This window comes from Rhea pennata, chromosome 6 (assembly GCF_028389875.1).
Source record: "Rhea pennata isolate bPtePen1 chromosome 6, bPtePen1.pri, whole genome shotgun sequence".
NCBI classification, from domain to species: domain Eukaryota; kingdom Metazoa; phylum Chordata; class Aves; order Rheiformes; family Rheidae; genus Rhea; species Rhea pennata.
This window is the reverse complement of record NC_084668.1, coordinates 37,902,205-37,921,510: the sequence shown is the minus strand read 5'-3', so window position 1 is coordinate 37,921,510 and position 19,306 is coordinate 37,902,205. Positions and strand designations below refer to the sequence as shown.

General features: G+C 40.7%; 1 protein-coding gene across 1 annotated transcript in view; it reads left to right on the top strand.

Annotated features, from left to right (window-relative positions):
- ERBB4 (erb-b2 receptor tyrosine kinase 4) overlaps nt 1-19,306 on the top strand; it is a gene marked incomplete at its 5' end in the record, with an annotated part of 449,003 nt that overhangs the window by 295,395 nt on the left and 134,302 nt on the right. The window contains 3 exons of the mRNA XM_062579354.1: nt 2,222-2,315; nt 3,827-3,981; nt 10,191-10,265. Of these exons, the coding sequence (XP_062435338.1) occupies nt 2,222-2,315; nt 3,827-3,981; nt 10,191-10,265 (324 nt within the window). The remainder of the gene's footprint in view (nt 1-2,221; nt 2,316-3,826; nt 3,982-10,190; nt 10,266-19,306) is intronic.

Below are 19,306 nucleotides of genomic sequence, written 5' to 3'. Positions count from 1 at the left end.
CATTAAGCAATTTCTTGTTTCATTGGCAGTGTTACTGGTTTGGAGTAAAATCTGTTGTGGAATAAGCTTAAACATTTCAGAATCTAAACTTGAGTAAAGCGATTTACCTAGTATTCTAGTGGCTAAAGTTTCAGGCAACATCAAAAGTTGGTTGCAGCTTCTGCATTCCTGAAGATATGAAGAATTTGTTTTAGCTGAGGAGCTCTGAAAATAAAACTGTTAACTCTATTTGAATATTGACACCCCCGTTCAGGGTAGCATAAAGTTACGTCCTTTCAGATAGGTTAGATTTAGGCATATGGTGGAAAAATCTCTGAAAAAGGACCTTAGAGTTGGAAAACTGACTCTCATTTTTATAATATGCTATGTATTTGTACACAGCTGTAAATAGTAAAAAACTTGAGTTCTTCCCTCTTTTCCAGCTCCCACTGAGGCATGTGTACCATCTTTTCTAGGGGTTGGATGAGGGGGTGAGGGGTAGACCCATACACTTCAGAGACAAAGCTGGCTGAGTCTGTCTTAGGACAGAAATATAAAGCTAAATAGCTTATGTTAGTTGCAGCAGAAGAAATTAATAAGTCGGCTGTGGAGGGAAGGGGGTGGAATTTTATTTCCCATATAACAACATAGCAAGTCCTTGGCACTTCTTTTATAATGAGAATAAAACACGTAATGATTTTTTTTCCTTCTCAAAGTCCTAATTGAAAATGAAATCACTATTTTTTTTTCTCTGTCTCCCTGTCTCGGATGCCAATTTATGCAACTGTTATGGGCAGGTTATTGAATGAACTCCCTTTTTACTCCCATAAGTATTTGAAAATACTCTAAAATTCTTTCTGGAGAATGCATGCAAAATCTTGTCAGGATACAGTTTTATGTGCTTAAAAGCCACCTTCCGCTCCAAAATTTGCAGGCCAGAATTATTTTTTCGTGTGCACCATGATAAATTGGGCCAAAATTAATGAGATTCTGTATTGTTTGTTAACTGCTTCCAACATGAATCACACCTCAGCAGCATTGCTAGGAGGCTCTGTGTTCACGTGGTGTGACTGGCTGTCAGGTCAGGATTTCTGAACTGTATCGATTGGGGAATAGTGTTTGTAACCTGGGCTTGGGGAGAAGTATTTTTTTTCACTGAGAGCTCTGTACATTCATCTCTCAGAACAGCTCCTGTGTATCGAGGTAGGTGTCTTTGTCTTCTCTTTCAGTCCTCAGCAGGAAAGCTTTATCTCCAAAGCTTGAAGAGGATCAGCTTTCTTGCAATAGTTATCTGAGATTTTCCTCAACTAGGTTGTTGCAATAGAACCTAATGGCTGTAGAGGAGCAGAGGGCATCAGTTAACCAAGAACAGAAACCTCCATCCTTTATGGAGATATTAACGTAGCTCTACTGTTTAATGCATCAAGATGGGATTCATCCCAGAGCTTGGGTGTCCGGTCTGAGCTGGTTATCTAGGTTCTCTCTGATCAGTGGAGATAGAAAGACCTGTTCAGATGTGACTTCATCTCATCCTAGAAGATGCTGGGATAATTGTGTCATAAAGATGTCAGAACTTTGTGCCAGAGGTTAGCTGACAAATGAAAGTATGAAGTTGCTTCCCCCCTGCCCCATAAGCAGTTTACAGTGAAAAAGATCACCTGGGTGATGGTTTCTTGCAGATTCATGAAATAAATGAGCAGTTTAAAGATTTTTTTTTTTTGTTAAGTTCAGACTTTACTGTTTCATACGTAACTATTTTAAAGAACCTTTTGAAGAATGGCGTTTCAAATTCTGGTGTTCGCACAGACTTCACACGAACGCTTTGTTCGCACAAACAAAAACAGAAAACTTATCAGTGCTTTGGTAGTACTTTACTCTCTGATGATGATGATGTCTCACACGCACCGGTTGGCTTCCTGAATTTTAGCTCAGAGTGACAATTCCATAGAGAGAGACAGAAGTGAGTAATTTTCTCCTGTAAATGAGGTCCTTAATTCTTAAAGCACGAGGAGAAAAATATCCCCATAGTTTGATATTGTCAAACAAAATGTCTGCTGCTTCACCTGCCTGTGAGTGATGTTGCTGATGGGGCCCAGTTTTCAGCTGGTGTAGAGTAGCACAATGCCATTAAAAGAAGTGATCTCAGCTGAAATGATTTCCACCAAATGAAGAGCCAGCTGCCTTAGCTGTTTCAGTCTCAGTTTTTGCTTTCTCCTAACCTGTCTGAAAAATATTTTCCTAGAGAGTTTCGAGAGTTTGCAAATGGTTCCGTCTGTGTGGAGTGTGATCCCCAGTGTGAAAAGATGGAAGATAATATGATCACATGCTATGGGCCGGTAAGAACAACATTTGCTATGTTACGGGCTGAGTTAAGGTTGCTGAAGTGTGCTGAAGCACAGGTATTCTCTATTTACGAGGTTAGAGTGGTATTGAAAGATAATGTTGACAAAACCAGAAAATGTATATATTCGGGGGGAGGGGGGGCAAAATTCTGTTCAACTGCTGCTAAAAGTAAACTCCCCTGGATCGCATTCCTTAACAAAATGATTTTAAAAGTGGTATCCTTTTGTTATCTGAGTTGTCTTAATGCCTTACTGGTGCAGATGGACAAAATTGCTTACTTCCTGTATGCGTGCAACATCCAGTATTGCTTTAACTGCTTTTATCTTTCATTTTTAAAAAACAGATAGTATTCAGTTGTGCTTCAAGTGACCTCTTTTATCTTTGCTTTTACTCATAATACTCAATTCAATCCTATTCTCCTACAATTGCAGTTACCTTTTTTCCACAAAGTGTGGGGATTTGTCTCAATCTCTCAGCAACCTTGAGCAATTAGGGTTTTTTCCCACTTAGATTAGCTTTTTAGTCTCTTTTGATATGGAATTTCTTGCTTGAATCCTAAAATCAGTTAACTATGGCTATCGCCTTCGTAATGGCCGATGACTTTTGTTTCACAGGTTGTTGCTCTTCTGTGGGACAGAGAGGAGTCAACTCTCTTGGTCTTTTGTATATTGCCAAGATAAAAAGCGGAAAATGTCCTGAGCAATGATGAGTTGTATTGAGCTCTTTATCAGTGAGACAGTTTGACCTGTAATTTATTTCCTTATTTCTGTGATTTACGTGCTGCATTAAAAAAAAAAAACAGTCAGTCATTCTCATCATCTTTTTTTTTTTTTTTGTGTGTGTTCTCTGCAATGCCCCATGAGGCAAGAAGCTAAAGTTGCAAGTTTTCAGCCCATGAGGGAAATTTGGATTTGTAGCAGGGCTCATAGAGCTTTGTCCGGCACCCGATTTGGTTGGCTCCACTGGCTTATCACCACAGCTTTTAAATTTTACTTCTAAATTCTCCAGGGGCCTTGATTTATAGTTCTTAGCAGCCTCATCTCCATGTGCATTAAGAAGGAAATCCTGTTGTTCTTCAGTGTTGTTGTGGCCGGAAACCACAGGCAAAATGCGGTACAAAATAATTCTGGGGTGCAGGAGCTAGTGAGTCCCCCTGAGAGGCCACTGCAGTTGCTTTGCAAATATGGTTCAATATTGAACAGCGTTGAAAGAAATTTCTCAGATTAAAGTGGGCAAGTCCATTGCGATAACCATACCAAATAATATGAAGAAACATATTTAGCGTTTGGAGTTGCTCTCTACAGAGTAACTTTATGGCCAAACACAGCAGGGATTTACACGTGGGCCTCTGGTTAACAGTAGCCAGAGCTTCTTGGCTAACTCATTGTTGTTTGGGAAGGAGATGCCGTTGCAGACTGTTTTGTCAGTCTAGGACCTGCAGTTTTAGTGCAACAGTAAAAGGCAGAGTAACTTGAATGTGCCACGTTTCTTCCATGCTCTCCAGGGACCCGACCACTGCACAAAGTGCTTCCATTTTAAGGATGGTCCAAATTGTGTGGAAAAATGTCCTGATGGCTTGCAGGGGGCAAACAGCTTCATTTTCAAATATGCTGATGAGGACCGTGAGTGCCATCCTTGTCATCCAAACTGCACCCAAGGGTAAGTGCAAATTCTGTGAACTGAGCCATTCTAGTTACTGTTATAGCATGTCATGATTTAGATACAGTTTGGCTTGGTAAGGCATTTGCCTCATTCTGGAAAATAGTGTGTGTGCGGGCAGCAGTAATGTAACTTTTCATTTCCAGATCTGTCGTTATGTTCAGGTTCCAGTCATGACTGTCCAGCAGCTTTTCGGAAAAACACCTTATACCTCTTTTAAAAAGCATACGGCAGTGCTTTTAGATTTCTTTCTAGCTAGCACTGGTTTATATCAATTGTTGCTATTGACGTTTGTGTGAATGTTGGCCTGTGCAATGACTTTATTTAGTGTTTGTTGACAGAATTCTTATCCTTGCTCCCTGCTTTTGATGGACTCCCCCCTGCGGCAATTCTGGGAGACTAAAAAGGGTTACTGCTCCCTTTTTACAGTTAGGAACTGATGCAAAGGGTTTGTCTGAAATCAGAGTTTATGCAGGAATCCGAATCTGAGCATCGGTTACCCCAAATCACCTGTTGCATTTGAAAATATACAGACCATTGTATCTGGCTCAGAGTTAAGAACTCATGCAACAAAATAACAGTAGTCAAATACACAGCTATTGCTTTGCGTGGAACACATGAGTTAGAAAGGTCCTTTTGGCAAGACGATTGGTTATGTCTGGCGTACAAAGAAAGGGAGAGGCAGCCTGGGGAAAAACAAAAAAAACTTCAGCCAGTGAAATAATCTTCCACAAGAGGCTTTTATTGTTTAGCAGCTAAAATTAAACCAGTAAATTATTCAATGTGATCTTGATGTCAACAGCTGTTGCCATTCAAATTGAGACCTTTTGCTGGTTTTGCAAATCTAATTACAGTAGAGCCATTAGGGAAATGAAAGTGAGATCGCAAAGACACAACCAGGATCTGTTACAGATTTGTCTTCCGCTCAGACCCTGTAAATCAGTTATGTAATAAGAAAAATGCTGCTACTGTAGGAGAAGTGCGAAGAAGAAACAATGCAAAAAGACAAGCTTGCTTCAGAAGCTCCAGTCCTGGCTGTAATAGAAGGTGGAAGCACCAGTTCTGATGGAATCTGATAAGCCAAAATACGGCCAATACCTTTCCTGTCCAGCATGTGTAAGAGGTGTCTTGCATTTGTGCTGGCCTGTAAACAGACCAGCACGTAACAGGCCTTCCCATTGCCTCCTCTTACGGCAGCTGTTCCAACTCTTACCAGTTTCTGTGGCACAGCTGTGTTTCATCTGGACCTGGAAGGGAACAGGGTATTTTGCATTGCTTTCTGGTTCCTCATATGTAACTGTGCTCTGCAGGTTAACTCTTTGCTCTCATCTCCCAAGGCAGAAGGGAATTGAGAAAATCTAACATTCTAGCCCATAAACAAATAGGAAGGGCATTAGGCAGCTGTAACCGAATTTGCCGGTATTCGCTGGCAACCCTTAGCGATGCAGCATTCCTGGATGCTGAATGTTTCTGTTGCTGTTTTATCCCTAAACTTCCCACTTTCCCTTTTCTTTCTGCAGCCCTCTGCTCCAGCTGATTAGGTGAAAGAATGTCTTCAGTAGCATAATGTGCAATCCCCCGAGAAATGACAAGGTACTAGTACTGAAGGTGGCGAAGATTTCTCTTGGATTACATAGGCAGAAGCGTGATCCTCTTCCAGATGAGGAGCCCTCCTTTTGCCATCAGTCAAATACTAGTTTTCACAGAAATCCTCATTCCCTTGTGAAAGGGTTAATATGTCTATCTGTAGGTCTTCTGTCATTCCTCCTAACAACAGCCTTCCCCCACACCTCGCCCCTGCTAAAAGTCTGAGTGACTATAGATAACTTTCTGAATTTTCTAAAGGCTTTTTGGAATGTGCTGCGCTCTCTGCAGTTCTGGTAAACTGTGGTGATCATGACGAGTGCTCCGGAGGCCTGGGTTTTACGTATTGTCCATCTTCTTGCCAACTTTGTCAGGGTTTTGCTGCATGTACCTATAGAGAGAAGAGGAATCAGTCTCCTTCGCTTCCAACACTGAATTCTCTAGTTTCATATCATTCCTTGAGAAATGAGTTTTTAAATCCCACCACCACCAGTCAGGACTCTGCAGGAGAGTAGGATACGGAGGGAAGCATCTTGGTATTTGTGTCTCTTGCTATTTGACCCACCACTGAATGGTATGGAGAGACCATAATTGTACTCCATCTAGCACGTCTGTTCTCTCTGTCGGATCAGTCGCCGGAATGAAACCAACATGCTGGGAGTACAGCTTAGGAACTCGTCAAAAAGTGTTGAGCTGCTGCAGAGCTCTGCTCCCAGAATGGTATTATCTCACTGTGGCAGTGCTGCCCTCTCTGAATCAGGGTGCTTCCTAAAATAGGTTGTTAGTTCTCATACTGTGTTCCTAGTCAACCCCAGCCTTTGCTGTCGCAGAGGCAGGTACCTGTCCAGCCTCCGTGTTGCCTGTAGAGCGCTTTGCCGCAGCTGCTTCGAGGCGCTGGCAGATGATTGCTTAACACTCCGGAATGTGAGGTTTGATTATACCATTCTGCTCCTCTACTGAAGTATGATGGCTACGCCTGCTAATAGTTGTGTCATTATTCAGCCCTGTTAATGGCCTTGCATTGACCAAGAGAACTGTCGAGGAGCGACTTCATTGGATGCAAGAGCTGTGCTCTTGGCCTTGCATCCCTGTGACAAGCATCAGCTACTTGAAGCCAGTTTGGAGCGGAGCTGAGGCGCGTGAGGCAGCTATCTCATTTAATTCATGAGAGTTCAGAAAGCATTTGGCGCTTCTGCTTGCAGAGCTGTCCAAAATGGAACACTTTCACAGAAATAAAATACTAATTATATAATAGCATTTGACAGTCCGCTTCCTCACCAGGCAAGATACAAATGGGAGATCCCACTGGACACCTCCTCTCATCATTGAAAGGCATTTTCTCACAGAATTTTTTTTGAAGGAAATGCATTACTCTTCTCTAGAACTTTTTTATTTCTCTTAGCCAAGAGCAGAGAAGTCATGGGAGCCTTATCAGCACATGTGTGATCCAGAAAGGATTTGAAGACACGAGGACTGTCTTGGCCCTAAAACTTAGGTGTATTTTTAGAAAGGCATTTTGAATTCTAGGTGGCCTGATGATGCAAGTTCAGTGGCAGCAAACTCCAAATAAGAGAATGGTTATTACTTTGTTGTTGAAAAATCTTGTCCTACCCTCAGTCCCACGTAACTTCCTTAGTATCACCCTTGGCTTGCAGTTCCTCTTCTCTAAATAAACCCAATGTTTTGAATCATCTAGACTTATCCATAGCAGTAGCTTTATGACTAGGTCATTGCCAGACCTAGGGGTTTCTCTTATCCAGAGCTTACCTATTTAAGCCATCTTACAGTCAGTTTGGTTTGTTTCCGATGGAAAAAAGAGTTGTGAAATCATCTGACTAGAAACGGCTTTGCTACTCCAAATCTGTGAAAAAATTAAGGACCCACCTTTCTATCCTAAAGTTATTATTCTTGAGAGAGTTAGGAAAAGGTTTGTTTCAGAAAAAATCCTTGTTACTCCAGTTCTCAGACTGTGTTAACTCCTTATTTTCTTTCGGAGGATAATTATCTGTAATGCGAGGGTGAGCCCCCAGCGTAATTTTCTGTGTCCGCTATATTGGACTGTTGTAAAATATTGCATATCTCATTAATAAATTGGGGAACACGTGTTAGTGGGCTCATTTTACAGAGGGAACCTGGAAATGAAAATAGCATCCAGACCCCAAGCAGAAGAAGGAACCGTGGGGTGAACTGAGTACCAGTGATGTACTCTGTGTTTTACCTGTACTTACATGTGTCAAAAAGCCTGAAACCGAAGCAGTTATTTCCAGAGGAAAAATAACTGGTGATTTTATGGTAACAATCGGCTTGTTAATAGAACCAAGAGTTTGTTGCCATTACTCGCATAATATTGTAAGTTACAGCATTTAAATCAGGACTTTGCCAAGCAAAGAGCACGGAACTGCACAACGTGACTAGAAGCGTTGGAAACTGCACCTGGGCAGAATTTTCTCTTTCAGACTGGGAAATCCACTGAAGGAGATCATAGGTTTAAATAAAATCGGTGGTATTTCAACTGAGACGTGGGCGAGGTCCAAACAACGCTCTCTTCCTAGGTTCATATTCTGTTCCTCAAAAGTCTGAGAGAATAAATGTAGCGATGTGAAATGGCTCCAAGACAATAGGCTCTTAGGTTAGTCTGCCAGTTATCTGAACTGGTAATGGGCTCCCAGCCCTCCAGTTTGAAGAGGGCCTGCTTTTTATTTATAGCTAGAGTCTGAGCTCAGCTTCTCTTGACGTGCGAGGAAATGGAAGCTCTGAACAACTTTTTTTTCAGCCTCCATCATTACTGAACTGTTTTTCTTCAAAATGCTGAGAGTGCCTGCAAGAAAGGAATGTTGGCTATTACTGAGACTGGACAGAATTTAGACCTCTGAAGCCTGAGGCAGCTGAAACTTCAAAAAATATCTGTTAAGAATTCTCTCTATTATATTTCTCGAGTTGCATTTAGATCTGTGCTTTACACTTCATGCATTTTCTGGCCACCTGAGCATTTAATGAATCCATTTTATGTCTGCACATTTGGTGCTGGAGATCATTACTGGGAAAGCCTTACAATCTGTTTTTGCATGTCCCAGCTTTTTTGTAAAAATAAAGATCCAAGTAAACAAACAAGAGCTGAGGTGCATGATTGTTCTGTTATTCCTGATGGGCAGGAAAGGGGAGAAGACAGTAAAATTGAGTTCTCTGAATTTGTTCTGTGAGGGCAAAGTGATAGGTAATTTAGATGCAGGAAAAGCTGATGAGTGGCAAGTGATGGAGAAGTGGAAAGATCATCTCATGGGAGCATATTTAAACTCCTTCAGATTTTGACATAAGTCTCCCTCTTTCAGTTTGGTTTTGAGAAAAGGAAACTTTAAAAGAGAGATGGGGATTCACACCTTAAATTCAAAATGCCTCAGCACAAGTGAGTTTTGAACTTTTAGAAGAGTAGATGATCTGATCTGTCAGTAGACTTACCGCTGAAGATCCTGTCACTAAAATGATTTTGAGATCATTCTTAAAGGAATGAAATAAGCGGTTTGGTTTTTTTTAAGATGCCAGGAGCTAAATAGATGCCTTAAGATGCAGTCCCCATGACTACAGAGGGACGAGCGGGGCGTTGAGCACTGAGCGGTGTCAGCCTGTCTTAACCCCTAAAGGCTTAACTTCACGTATCGCTTCTGAGAATCTTGACTGCTGTGTAAAGAGTGTAACTGACTTTCTGTTTGAATGCAGGGGGCCTCATAGACCACCTCGTGGACTGCTCTTCGTAAGGGTTAGGAAACTCCACAAATATCCATGTTTTGCAAACAGGCACTTAGCACGTGGTTGTGCTGTAGTGATGCTGCTTAAAGTGAATTTTTGTTTTTCCTTTGGTGAGCGCTTACTGCTTTTGCAGGTGGAAGATTTTTGACAGCATCTGAGGAAGGCAGGGGGAGATGCCTGAATCAGCAGAGACACCATTTTGCTGCTGCTGCTGGCCCCCCCCCCATCTCATCTTTGAGCTTCCCTGATAAAAGTACAGTCAGCTTCCAAAATATTCCTGCAATCACCGCAGCTAGGGAGTTAGAACAGAATGAACAATCACATCAATTACAGGAGAAAAGAAGTTTTGCATTGTGGTCCTGGAGGTCTTGAGTGTTGCAAATGAACAGCTTCTGTGCAGTAATCACTGGTTTGATGATTCAAACAATATCCCAAAAGAGTAACTCTATTGTCAGGCTTCCCACGTATGCAGGTGAAACCTGCCTTAAGTATTGTTTGAGCCAAGATTTGTCCAACCTCGGAGTGCTGTTTGTGTTGCAATTATTGTTCCCATCACAAGCTTGTTTTTGTCACAGGCTATAATTTGTGGTGACTTGGGTCTCTCTTGGGAATTATAATTAAGATCGTGGCACAAAGGGGGGATTCCAGCTTCTTAGATCTGTAAATAACAGATGTCTCTCTTTCTCTCCCTGTTTTCAATTTGGATTTGCTGCAGGTGCATAGGTCCACGTATTGAGGACTGCATCGGCCTGATGGATAGGTACTTGCTGAGTGGTCGTTCCCCGTGTGTCCTTCCATCCTCCATGTGTGGACAAGGGCGCATGCGTGTGCATGTCCTTGCGAATGGCAAATGACGTCTTTTGTTCTGTAATTGCCTGCAGGTGTAGAGGTCCCGCTAGTCATGACTGCATTTACTATCCATGGACACGCCAGTCCACTTTACCACAACATGCTAGGTAACATCCACCACTTTTCCATTTTTTGTACTCAGGATTCTTCCCTAGTTTCCATAGGAACGTTATACTATCCAGTTTGGCCAGAAATGCAAGTCGTGGGGAGAATAACATTAACATTAAGCTGTGCCTCTGAACATACAAATTCACCATTTGAAAGTCGGTGAAGATAATCAGTGCGTTTGGGCTGATTGGAAAATGCCATATGTTTTTTGCTGAGATTAAGGCAAACAAAATGATTTGATTCTGAAACTCCCTGCAAAAAAAACCCTCTCTCGATGGAATTTTTTTGAAGGTAAACACAAGGAAAAATTCTAGTTAAATTTACATTTTTTCAATTTGTTGGGGGTTTTTATAAGACAAAACTTAAAATGAAATTTTTTGTTTTACTTTTTTCCACAAAAAAAGTATAAATGTTTCAACAAAAAATGAATTTCTTAAATTCACACAACACTCCATCTGATAATATTTTATTTTTTGTTTTTAAAAAACATAGTAACCTTACAGCAGTCCTGTTTTTCAATTATGATGACCAGACCAAATTTCTATAGGAGGAATCCCGAAACTTTCTAGTTACGCTGTATTCACTTTTGTGAAAGCCTTTCATTGCTATTGATTTTGTTACTTTTGAATTCAAACTGGTTAGTATGACTTCCAGGCTGTGGGGTTACTGTCATGAGCTAGAACTGGATGAGAAATGTATCCTTTCAATCAGTGTCATTTCATTGAACGTTTTACTTTGTTTTTTTTTTTTCTTGGCATAGAAGTGAATATGCTTAAAGTTCAGATTTGAAGGTTTTGTTTTTTTTTTTTTTTTTTAATGATCTTTACTTTCTAGTTATGTACCTAATGTGAAGATCCTAGCTTTCTAGCTGTTGAGGGAGAGCATGTTTAGATACTCTAGAAATGCTACAAGGTGGTATATTTGTTTCATAAAACTGGTAACTGTTTTGACTTGACTTCATAGCCGAATGATTAGGCAACGGAAGAAGACGGAGTTTTTCAAATTCGAATGTTTTTGGAATCTTTCCATTTTGGGATATCTGGTTTGAGATAGTTTTATGAGAGACTCATTTTCAGATGTGCTCATCCAAATGGAGATGCTCAAAACCCGCAATCAATTTTAAAGGTCTCCATTTCATCAACCTTTAAGCAAAAAACGTAGAAGATGTGTTATTATTTGCGTAAGTTTAAGGAGTTTACTAAAACTACTGAAAATGAAGGACATAATGAAGTTCTTTGTTTTAGAGATCAATTTTAACATAGCATGCATTTCATCACTTAAATTCTTAATCAGTTTTGGAAGGAACATTAAGAGCAGCGTACTAGCGTGACTTCTTGGCATGCAGTAGGATAGCTCTGTTACAGAATTTGCAGCCTGTTACGAGCTGCTCATTCTAGCTTCCCCTGTTAGTACAAAAGCCATGCAGCCTTGTTGATTGTTCGCAGTTCTACCAGCTGAGCTGAAGCTTAACTTTGCATTGCAAATGTTCAGATAATATGCAAGTCTTTGTGGGTACTGCCTAATACCCACAAAGTCAATGGAAAGTCTCCTGTTAAACGCAGTAGATGTTAGTTTGGGCGCTACACTTAAAAAGCAAAAGTGAAATTAGAGGTGTGGGACCTCGAATGTGAGGATACAGTGGCGAGAAGCTGTGTTTTTAGCGCGAGGCGTAAGTCATGCGTTCGCAGGCAATGCTTATTTTTGTTTAATTTTGTGTACGTCATAACGTTTGTCTCCTTGAATCGGTAATCTATCATCAAGGTGGTAAAGCTAACTATCAGGGAGGTGAAAAGTAAAGTGAATGTTTTACTCTACTCGAGGCATTTTCTGCTCCGTTCAGTGTGAGTGAATTGACCCTCAAATGTTTCCTTTTAGATTGGATGGAATTTTTTGGTTCTATTTGGCTGAACATTTTTAAAGAAAATTGCTGCACTGCATATGCAATAAAATACTTGTATGTGTGTATTCTTTCACTTTGAAACCAAAGAAGGAAACCTGGTGCTTTCATACTTCTGTATGTATTAGATTTGTAAAACGGTGCATTTTTGGTGAAAACGGTACCTTTGGGGCAAAACTGCACTGGCAAAATTGATACTTTTTATTTATGATAGGGATGTAAATCAAAATGGTTCCACTTCAGGTGGAACCTTCTACATGTCCCACCGTAGGCCTACAGACCACCTTAAGAAATTAGTTGTTCTCTTCTCCGTTGACTTGAATTTCTTCCGTTGACTTGAATTAGCGTTGAGTTGAGGGGCAAGTCTCTGCGCTGTTCAAGCAGCTGATAATGAGAGAAGAGCTCTAACTGCAAACAAATGACATATCTCATCTCCTTCATCTGTTTCCATCTTCATACCTGTGGTTTTTCTTTTCAGTCTTGCAGTTTGCAAATAGTTGTTGCTATGATCTTGTTGCTTGAGGACTTTTGCAAGAGTCTAGTAGGATAGTAGAGAAATTTTTACTGTCATGTTTAATAAAGAGGGATCAGATGTGCGACACACGGCTTGTTTTCCAAATTTCCGGTGAAACTTCAAACGGTTTTTCTGCATGTGTTTGTTTCTGTACATTCTGCGGAAAAGGTCCTTGCTTTTGGTATTGAATAACTTCCTCCCTTTTTGGTTTGGTTTTGGTTTTTAGCCCCTTCACTTTAGTACAGTACCGTCTAATACGATGGTAGAAACTGTTTTATTTCCCTGTTTCCAGCTCTGCGTCATTCAGGCTATTTTACTTTTCCCTAGACCACTTAATAGATGTTTCAAATGATGGGCTACTGATCAGATCTCTAAGCATGCATGTCCTGTTTTTCTGCATGAGAATCCAAGCGTATTTTGAATACGTTGTTTACCCTCATGAAGACTCGGACCATTTTCTTAACTGTTAGAAGAAGTTCAAACTCTGAAGGAATAAATGTCATCTTGACCAACAAAAGCTTTCAGAGCTCGTGGGAGAAGCGGGGAGTCTTTGGCTTGCGTCAGGTTTACCTTTTCTCTCTTTGCCTCCTCCTCCCCCCTTCCTTCCTGCACGGGGGCTGTAGGGGAGACAAGAGCTTGTACTCTGGGCTAAATCAGCTTTTCAGGCTAGGCTGTGGCCTAAGGTTTTGACTTCAAGTATGATTTTTTTTTAAACATATTCATCCCCCACCCCGTGATTCATTCAGCTTAGAGATCATCAAAGGAGGAGCGATGTTTGTTTTTTCTGGTGCATGAGAGATTGTAAATCTGAAGGTGCGGTCAGAAGCCTGTGGCGGATATGGAAAAGAAAAATAACATCTTAGTGTGTTGGTCGGAGGCAAGTGACGTCTCTATTGATTTATGTCCTAAGTAAATTTCATTGGCGTTCCCTTTTAACTAACGGAAACTAATTAGCCAGGCCCACCGTTATCAAGTGGCTGCATAAAGCGATGCGTAGATGTTAACTCAAATTACAATCCTAATACTTTCTTTATATCAACAAAGGACATTCTCTCAACGAATCATCGCTTCTTAAACCATAAAAGCTGTTTTATGTGCTGTGTATGTATGTAAGAGCTAATTAACAGTAAACCCTGTATAACATAGGCAAATCCTTTTGTAGCTGTTTTATACCCCTACACAGCATGACTTCAATAGATCTTCACAGCAGCTCAGTAGCTCTAAAAAGCTGATGGGGAAGGGAAGCCCACCTGTAATAAACTGTTAGTGTTTATTGCTCTTATGGTGCTCTGCTCGGAAGAAAGCACTCCAGATAGTCTGTATTCTTACAGAATAATTACAGTCACTTCTGGAGGGGAAGAAGAGGAGAATCTGTATGAAATGAGTGGAAAATAGGATCTGAGAGTTCAAACTGAGCTACATACTTACCTTACTTGGTAAAAGATGCAACTCTTGCTGTACTTCTAATGTGGCACTCTGATGCTGTACCAGAACAGATCAGTTGAAGAAAGATTGTAGTTTGGGTTTTTTTTTTTTTTTTTTTTTTTGATGGTTTTCCCCACCACCACCACCACACACGCACACAACCTGAGACTAGGAAAAACAGACTAGTTTGGGTCCTATGTCTGTGGATTGGGCAGAGCTTACACTACAGCAGTTTAGGGCGGATTGATGGAGAGATCCCTGTTCTGTGTGAGAACTTGATGCTGCTGAACCCAAACGGACCTTTGCTGCGGCCACGTTTGTTGTTGCACCAACATTTTGCTGCCTAGGGTTTTAGGAGGAATGTTTTGAGTATCCGTGTGGGAAAGCCACTTGGCTGCAGAATGTGGTGTGTGTGTGCGTGTTGGTTTTTGTTTGTTTGTTCTTGTAAAAGCTGCCCCACTTTTTACCAGTCTCATTTAGGAACCACGTGGGTGTTTGTTCTTTCTGCCGCAGAGATCTGACCACAGATGAAATCCCTCATTGCATGATCCCTTTTGTTCTATAACATGCTGAGAAAGATTTGTCTGGGATCTGCTTGGGTTTTCCAGTTAATGTGCTTTGTCTCAATAGAGTTGGCCAGCGTGGTCTTGCAATATTGGAGGATGTGGTAGGATCTGTTGCTCTAAAGAGAGATGAAGATAACCTGTCAAGGTTGAGAGAGTGGAGGAACTAGAAGCAATAGCTACACTAATGCTGTTTTGAATCTGTTCTGTGCTCCAGGAGTTTGAGGACCCTGTTGAGAGTACACAGGGTAGAATAAGGCAAAAAATCCAATGTAAGGAATAGCTTGTTGCACAAGGAATGGAATATGAATGAAATACTCTGATGTATATTGAGATTGTTGCTGTTCACAGAGCAAGTTTCTCAGCAACAGAGCTTGCGCTTGGTGGGTTTGAGTAATAGTCACGATTGCATGGTAGCTCATGCCAAAAGGAGACATACTAAGGCAACTTCTCCAACCTTGGCTCTTCTCTGTTTGAACACAGGTATGGTAATCCGTAGTATCTCGCTTGGTTTGTTGTTCAGCAGCCCACCTTTGGCTGCTGAACTCCAAAGGAGCATTAGGGGCATGCCAGTCTTACCAAGCAAGCAGGTCTCTCGCTGAAGCGTGCAGTCACTCGTCTTCAGTTGGTGTAGCAGGGAATCCAGGGGAATGTCTTGTAGTTTTTAGTCCCTCTGTTGTCCCTGAACTTCATGCCAAGCGTTCGTTAAGACCTACGCCTCTGTGCCTTCAGTGTACTGCCGGACTTGGTCAGCAATATGGATGCGGTTGGCCCGCTTTAACAGCAAGCTTCTCCAATTTATGCAGAGTACCGTGGAAAATATACTGGATACGCTGATAAAATGTCTGTCAAGCTCTGGAATTCTGCCAGGTCATAACCAAATTTCTACAGCGCTTCTGCAGGTAGTTATCAAAAAAAGCTATTTAAATACTTTTTTGCTGCGGCTACCATGAGTTGCAGAATACGTCTTTAAAATAGAAGGAGAAAGTTCTTCATGCTAATAAGTGGCTAAACAATTTTTACTGGAACTAGGAACAGAAAAAATAATAAATGATTATGCCAGATATGATGGGTCTTTGAGGAAAGACTAGAAGCATTAGTAAATTCCCAACTATTGAAAACGGCTTGTTAGAATGGAAGACAACATGCAGTCCTATGACAGTGGTCACTGATGTTCTTCCTCGTGTTGCTAGGCAGGCCTTTTGCTGTGCACCTGTAGTGGTCTGGCTGCAGTAGTGGGATGGTGCAGAAATAAAATGATGCCGTGAAGAAGTGACCATATTATACAGCAACAATATACATCCCTTGTTGCATTCCAATGGGTTACTTCTATAGCTTGAAATGTGGATTTAATTTAGATTTAATGTTGTTATAAGTTAATTATCTATTATTAAAAATACTTTTGTAGAGCTTTAGAAATACGTAAGAAGTAGAGTTGTTTAAACATCAGTGAATGGTTTCTTAGTAATTCTTTAATATATAATAAATTAGAACTAAAGCTTGCAGTCTTACTTGCAGTTTGCCTGTGTAAGGCAGGATTTGTTCCTCTTACGTTTGTCATAAATTGTCTAAATATGAATTTCTGTTCAGAGTCCAGCTAAGACTTAATTCTGTGCATTCAAGCTTCCTCACCATGACCTGTCAGATGATAAAGGAGCTACAACTTTTGCACAGAATGGGAAACTCCTGATTGGGGCTCTTAGGACAGTATATTGATGTTACATAACTGTATTGTAAGCATTTATACCGGCAAGTCTGCTTAATGAGTTCTCTCCAGCCAAAGTTAGTACCTTCCCCTTACGATAGGAGGGAGACTGGGCCTTGGTCAGGGATAGATTGTTCTTTTTTTAATGTCTAGCAAAATAACCTTGCAAGAGTGTTCCTCACATGCTTACTTATCCTGATCTCTTTAAAACCAGGTAAATGTTTCTTGGTCTGATTAAACCTAGAACACTTGATGCAGGTAGGAGTTTGTATTTGAAATTTGCAAACGAAATTACTGTGTTATTTTTCCATACAAGTGAGTTCTGTTTTGGGGTTAATTTGCAACAGTTTTTCCAGCATAAGATTGTAAATAGCAGATAACGTGTTAATTGGTGAAAACGAGGTTCACCATCGAAGTTTTTTTCATTTGTTTTTGCAGAAATGGAAATGCCAGATTTAGATTTGGTAAGAGATTTTCCAGTTTTAGGTGAATGAGGCCTGCAAATGCGCAGCAGTAAACTAATAATAGCAGCTATAGTTTCCAAGGAATTAGTAAGCTTCTGTCCCTTGGTGCTAACTGTGGACTGTTGTACTGCAGCAATTATCACTGGCGGAAGCATTACCACAAATACCAGCAACTGTGCAGGAACAAAGCATTAGTAAATCAAGCCATCAGACCAAATTGCTTTCTCTTACTATAATTTCTTCCTGCCATTGCTGTAAAGTGAATTAACAGGGTGAAAGAAATGCCATATAAATTATCTGTACCTTTGGGCTTTTTGTACAGAGTCTCAAATAACTATGTTAAAATTGCAGTGGGAAAGGGGCATCTACCACTGAACTTGTTTCCCATGCAATGCCTTCTCTCTGTGAATTCAGATTACTTTGCAGCTCTTTGCTGTAACGTAGAAGTATTTTGCTTTTCTACTTCATTACAGTGGTAGTGGATAGAGTCAAACAGGAATGTAGGCCCTGTACCTTCACAGAGACTCACTGTTTTCTCAGGACTGAAAATTAGAAAGGTTTTAGGTAAAAGCCACCATGAATAGTTATAGCTTTGGACATTGTGCCTTATAGCGTGGTACTTTGGGAGCTCAAGCGGCTAATGCTGATCATTTTGTCTGAAGGTTAAATTGTGAACCTGTTTATTGTCGAAAAGTACTGATGCGAATAACACCATCTTTAAGCAAATTTCTGTTCATGTAGCAGACTAAAAGGGAGGGTGTCTGTGAGAAAATGAAATGCTGAAATCTGAAGGCAGGCACATCCAAAGTAGCAAAATGGCACTGCATTTCTGAGGAAGGACTATTAATCTTTGGAATGCTTTTCCCTGCTAATATTTGATTCTCTAACACTACACTTATAAAATCAAGACCAGAACTCTTTTTGCAGACATGCTGTGTTTGAAAGAATTAATTTGTGCAAAGCCTGCGCTGTGCTCTAGAGGACATCGGGCTGGCGGTTTTCACTGGTGCTTCCTGTCGTTATTTGCCGCGCATGACCTAACTTCAGGTACGTGGTAACAGCTTCCAGTTAAGAGCGGCTTTTGGCTCACGTTCTAAGAATAGGACCCAGGAGTTCTTCCTTTGACTTTCGGTTGCTAGGATCGAGTTGAACATATATAAGCAAATTTAGCTACAGACTTTCTAGCTGCTGCGTTTTGCTTGACTTTTGATGTGATGAGGCACACAGTGAGGACTCCAGATGACTGTACGGAGGATTTTTGTTGTGCTGCCGTGATTTTGTTCATTAGGAATTAAGTCAGTTAAGCTACTTCTGAGTTTTTAGATTTAGCCTTTGTTAGGGAAGAGTGAGTGAGTGAGATCTTCCCTGTTGGACTGAACTTTCCTGTATCGTGGCTGTGATTATCTGAACGAGACATTAGTTTTGACTAAATACAGTAAGTGGTTTTTAACCCAATAGTAACACAGTTACTGCATTTTTATTTCACGTGGCACAGCCAAAGGCAAGTAGTTTCCCCCAGTAAGTTTCTGCGCTAATTGACATAAATTTGAAGATCTAGTTTGTGTCTCTTCATCAAGTTTGTTGAGCCGTAAGTGGTAGTGAAGTACTAAGCATCTTTGCTCTCTAGGACAAAGTCTTTTTTTTTTTTCTTCTTTAAACTCTTCCCCCCCCCACCCCCGCTCTTGTTCCCCCTTTAAGGAAGAAACATTGGTAGAGGTGTATTTTTGGTAGCATGAAGTTTTAGAAAGCTTGGTGTCTAGAAAGCATGATTTTTTTTTTTTTAATTTGTATGTAACCTCCGAAATCAATTTAGGGACTACTACTCTTTTGATAAAACGGTTCACATTATTTTTCAGTCTGATGCAAATTTTCAACTGAATCATCTTGACACACTGGTGAAGAGGCTCTTTCTTGGGTATGTTAGCTGTTCAATCCACAGAAGATAATGCAGATAATTGTTTCTGTAGTTACACAAGGTTGAACAAATCATGAAGCAGATGAGGAAAGACTGTGGGATAATATGAAAAACAGATGTTGGCTGGTGCTGAGCGTTTCTTATTGGCAGAAAGTTGTGAGGAGTTTAGTATGGTATTTGCCTGTTTTAGTACATCTCCAGGCAGACCCAGCAATCCCTTATCTTTAAGAGACACGGTCTTTATGCAAAAACTTGGGAACAATTTCATCAGGGCAAAGGCCAGACTTCAGTTAAACATGCTCCAGTCATCATGTAATCCCTGATTTGTAAATTATGTGAAATTTTCCTTGTAGTAACTGCAAAAACATTGACTGAAATGCAGTCAACCTTTGGAGTAAAAATGTGTGAATTGTTTGTTCGAAGAAGTTGTCTTAGGCTCCCACCAGTACCCTGCTGGTGATCTAGCCGTTAGAAACACAGGCCATCAAAGCAATACACCAAAACGTATTTGGCTCTTAATACTTGCTTGGGTTTTCATTACTTGTTCTTATTTTACT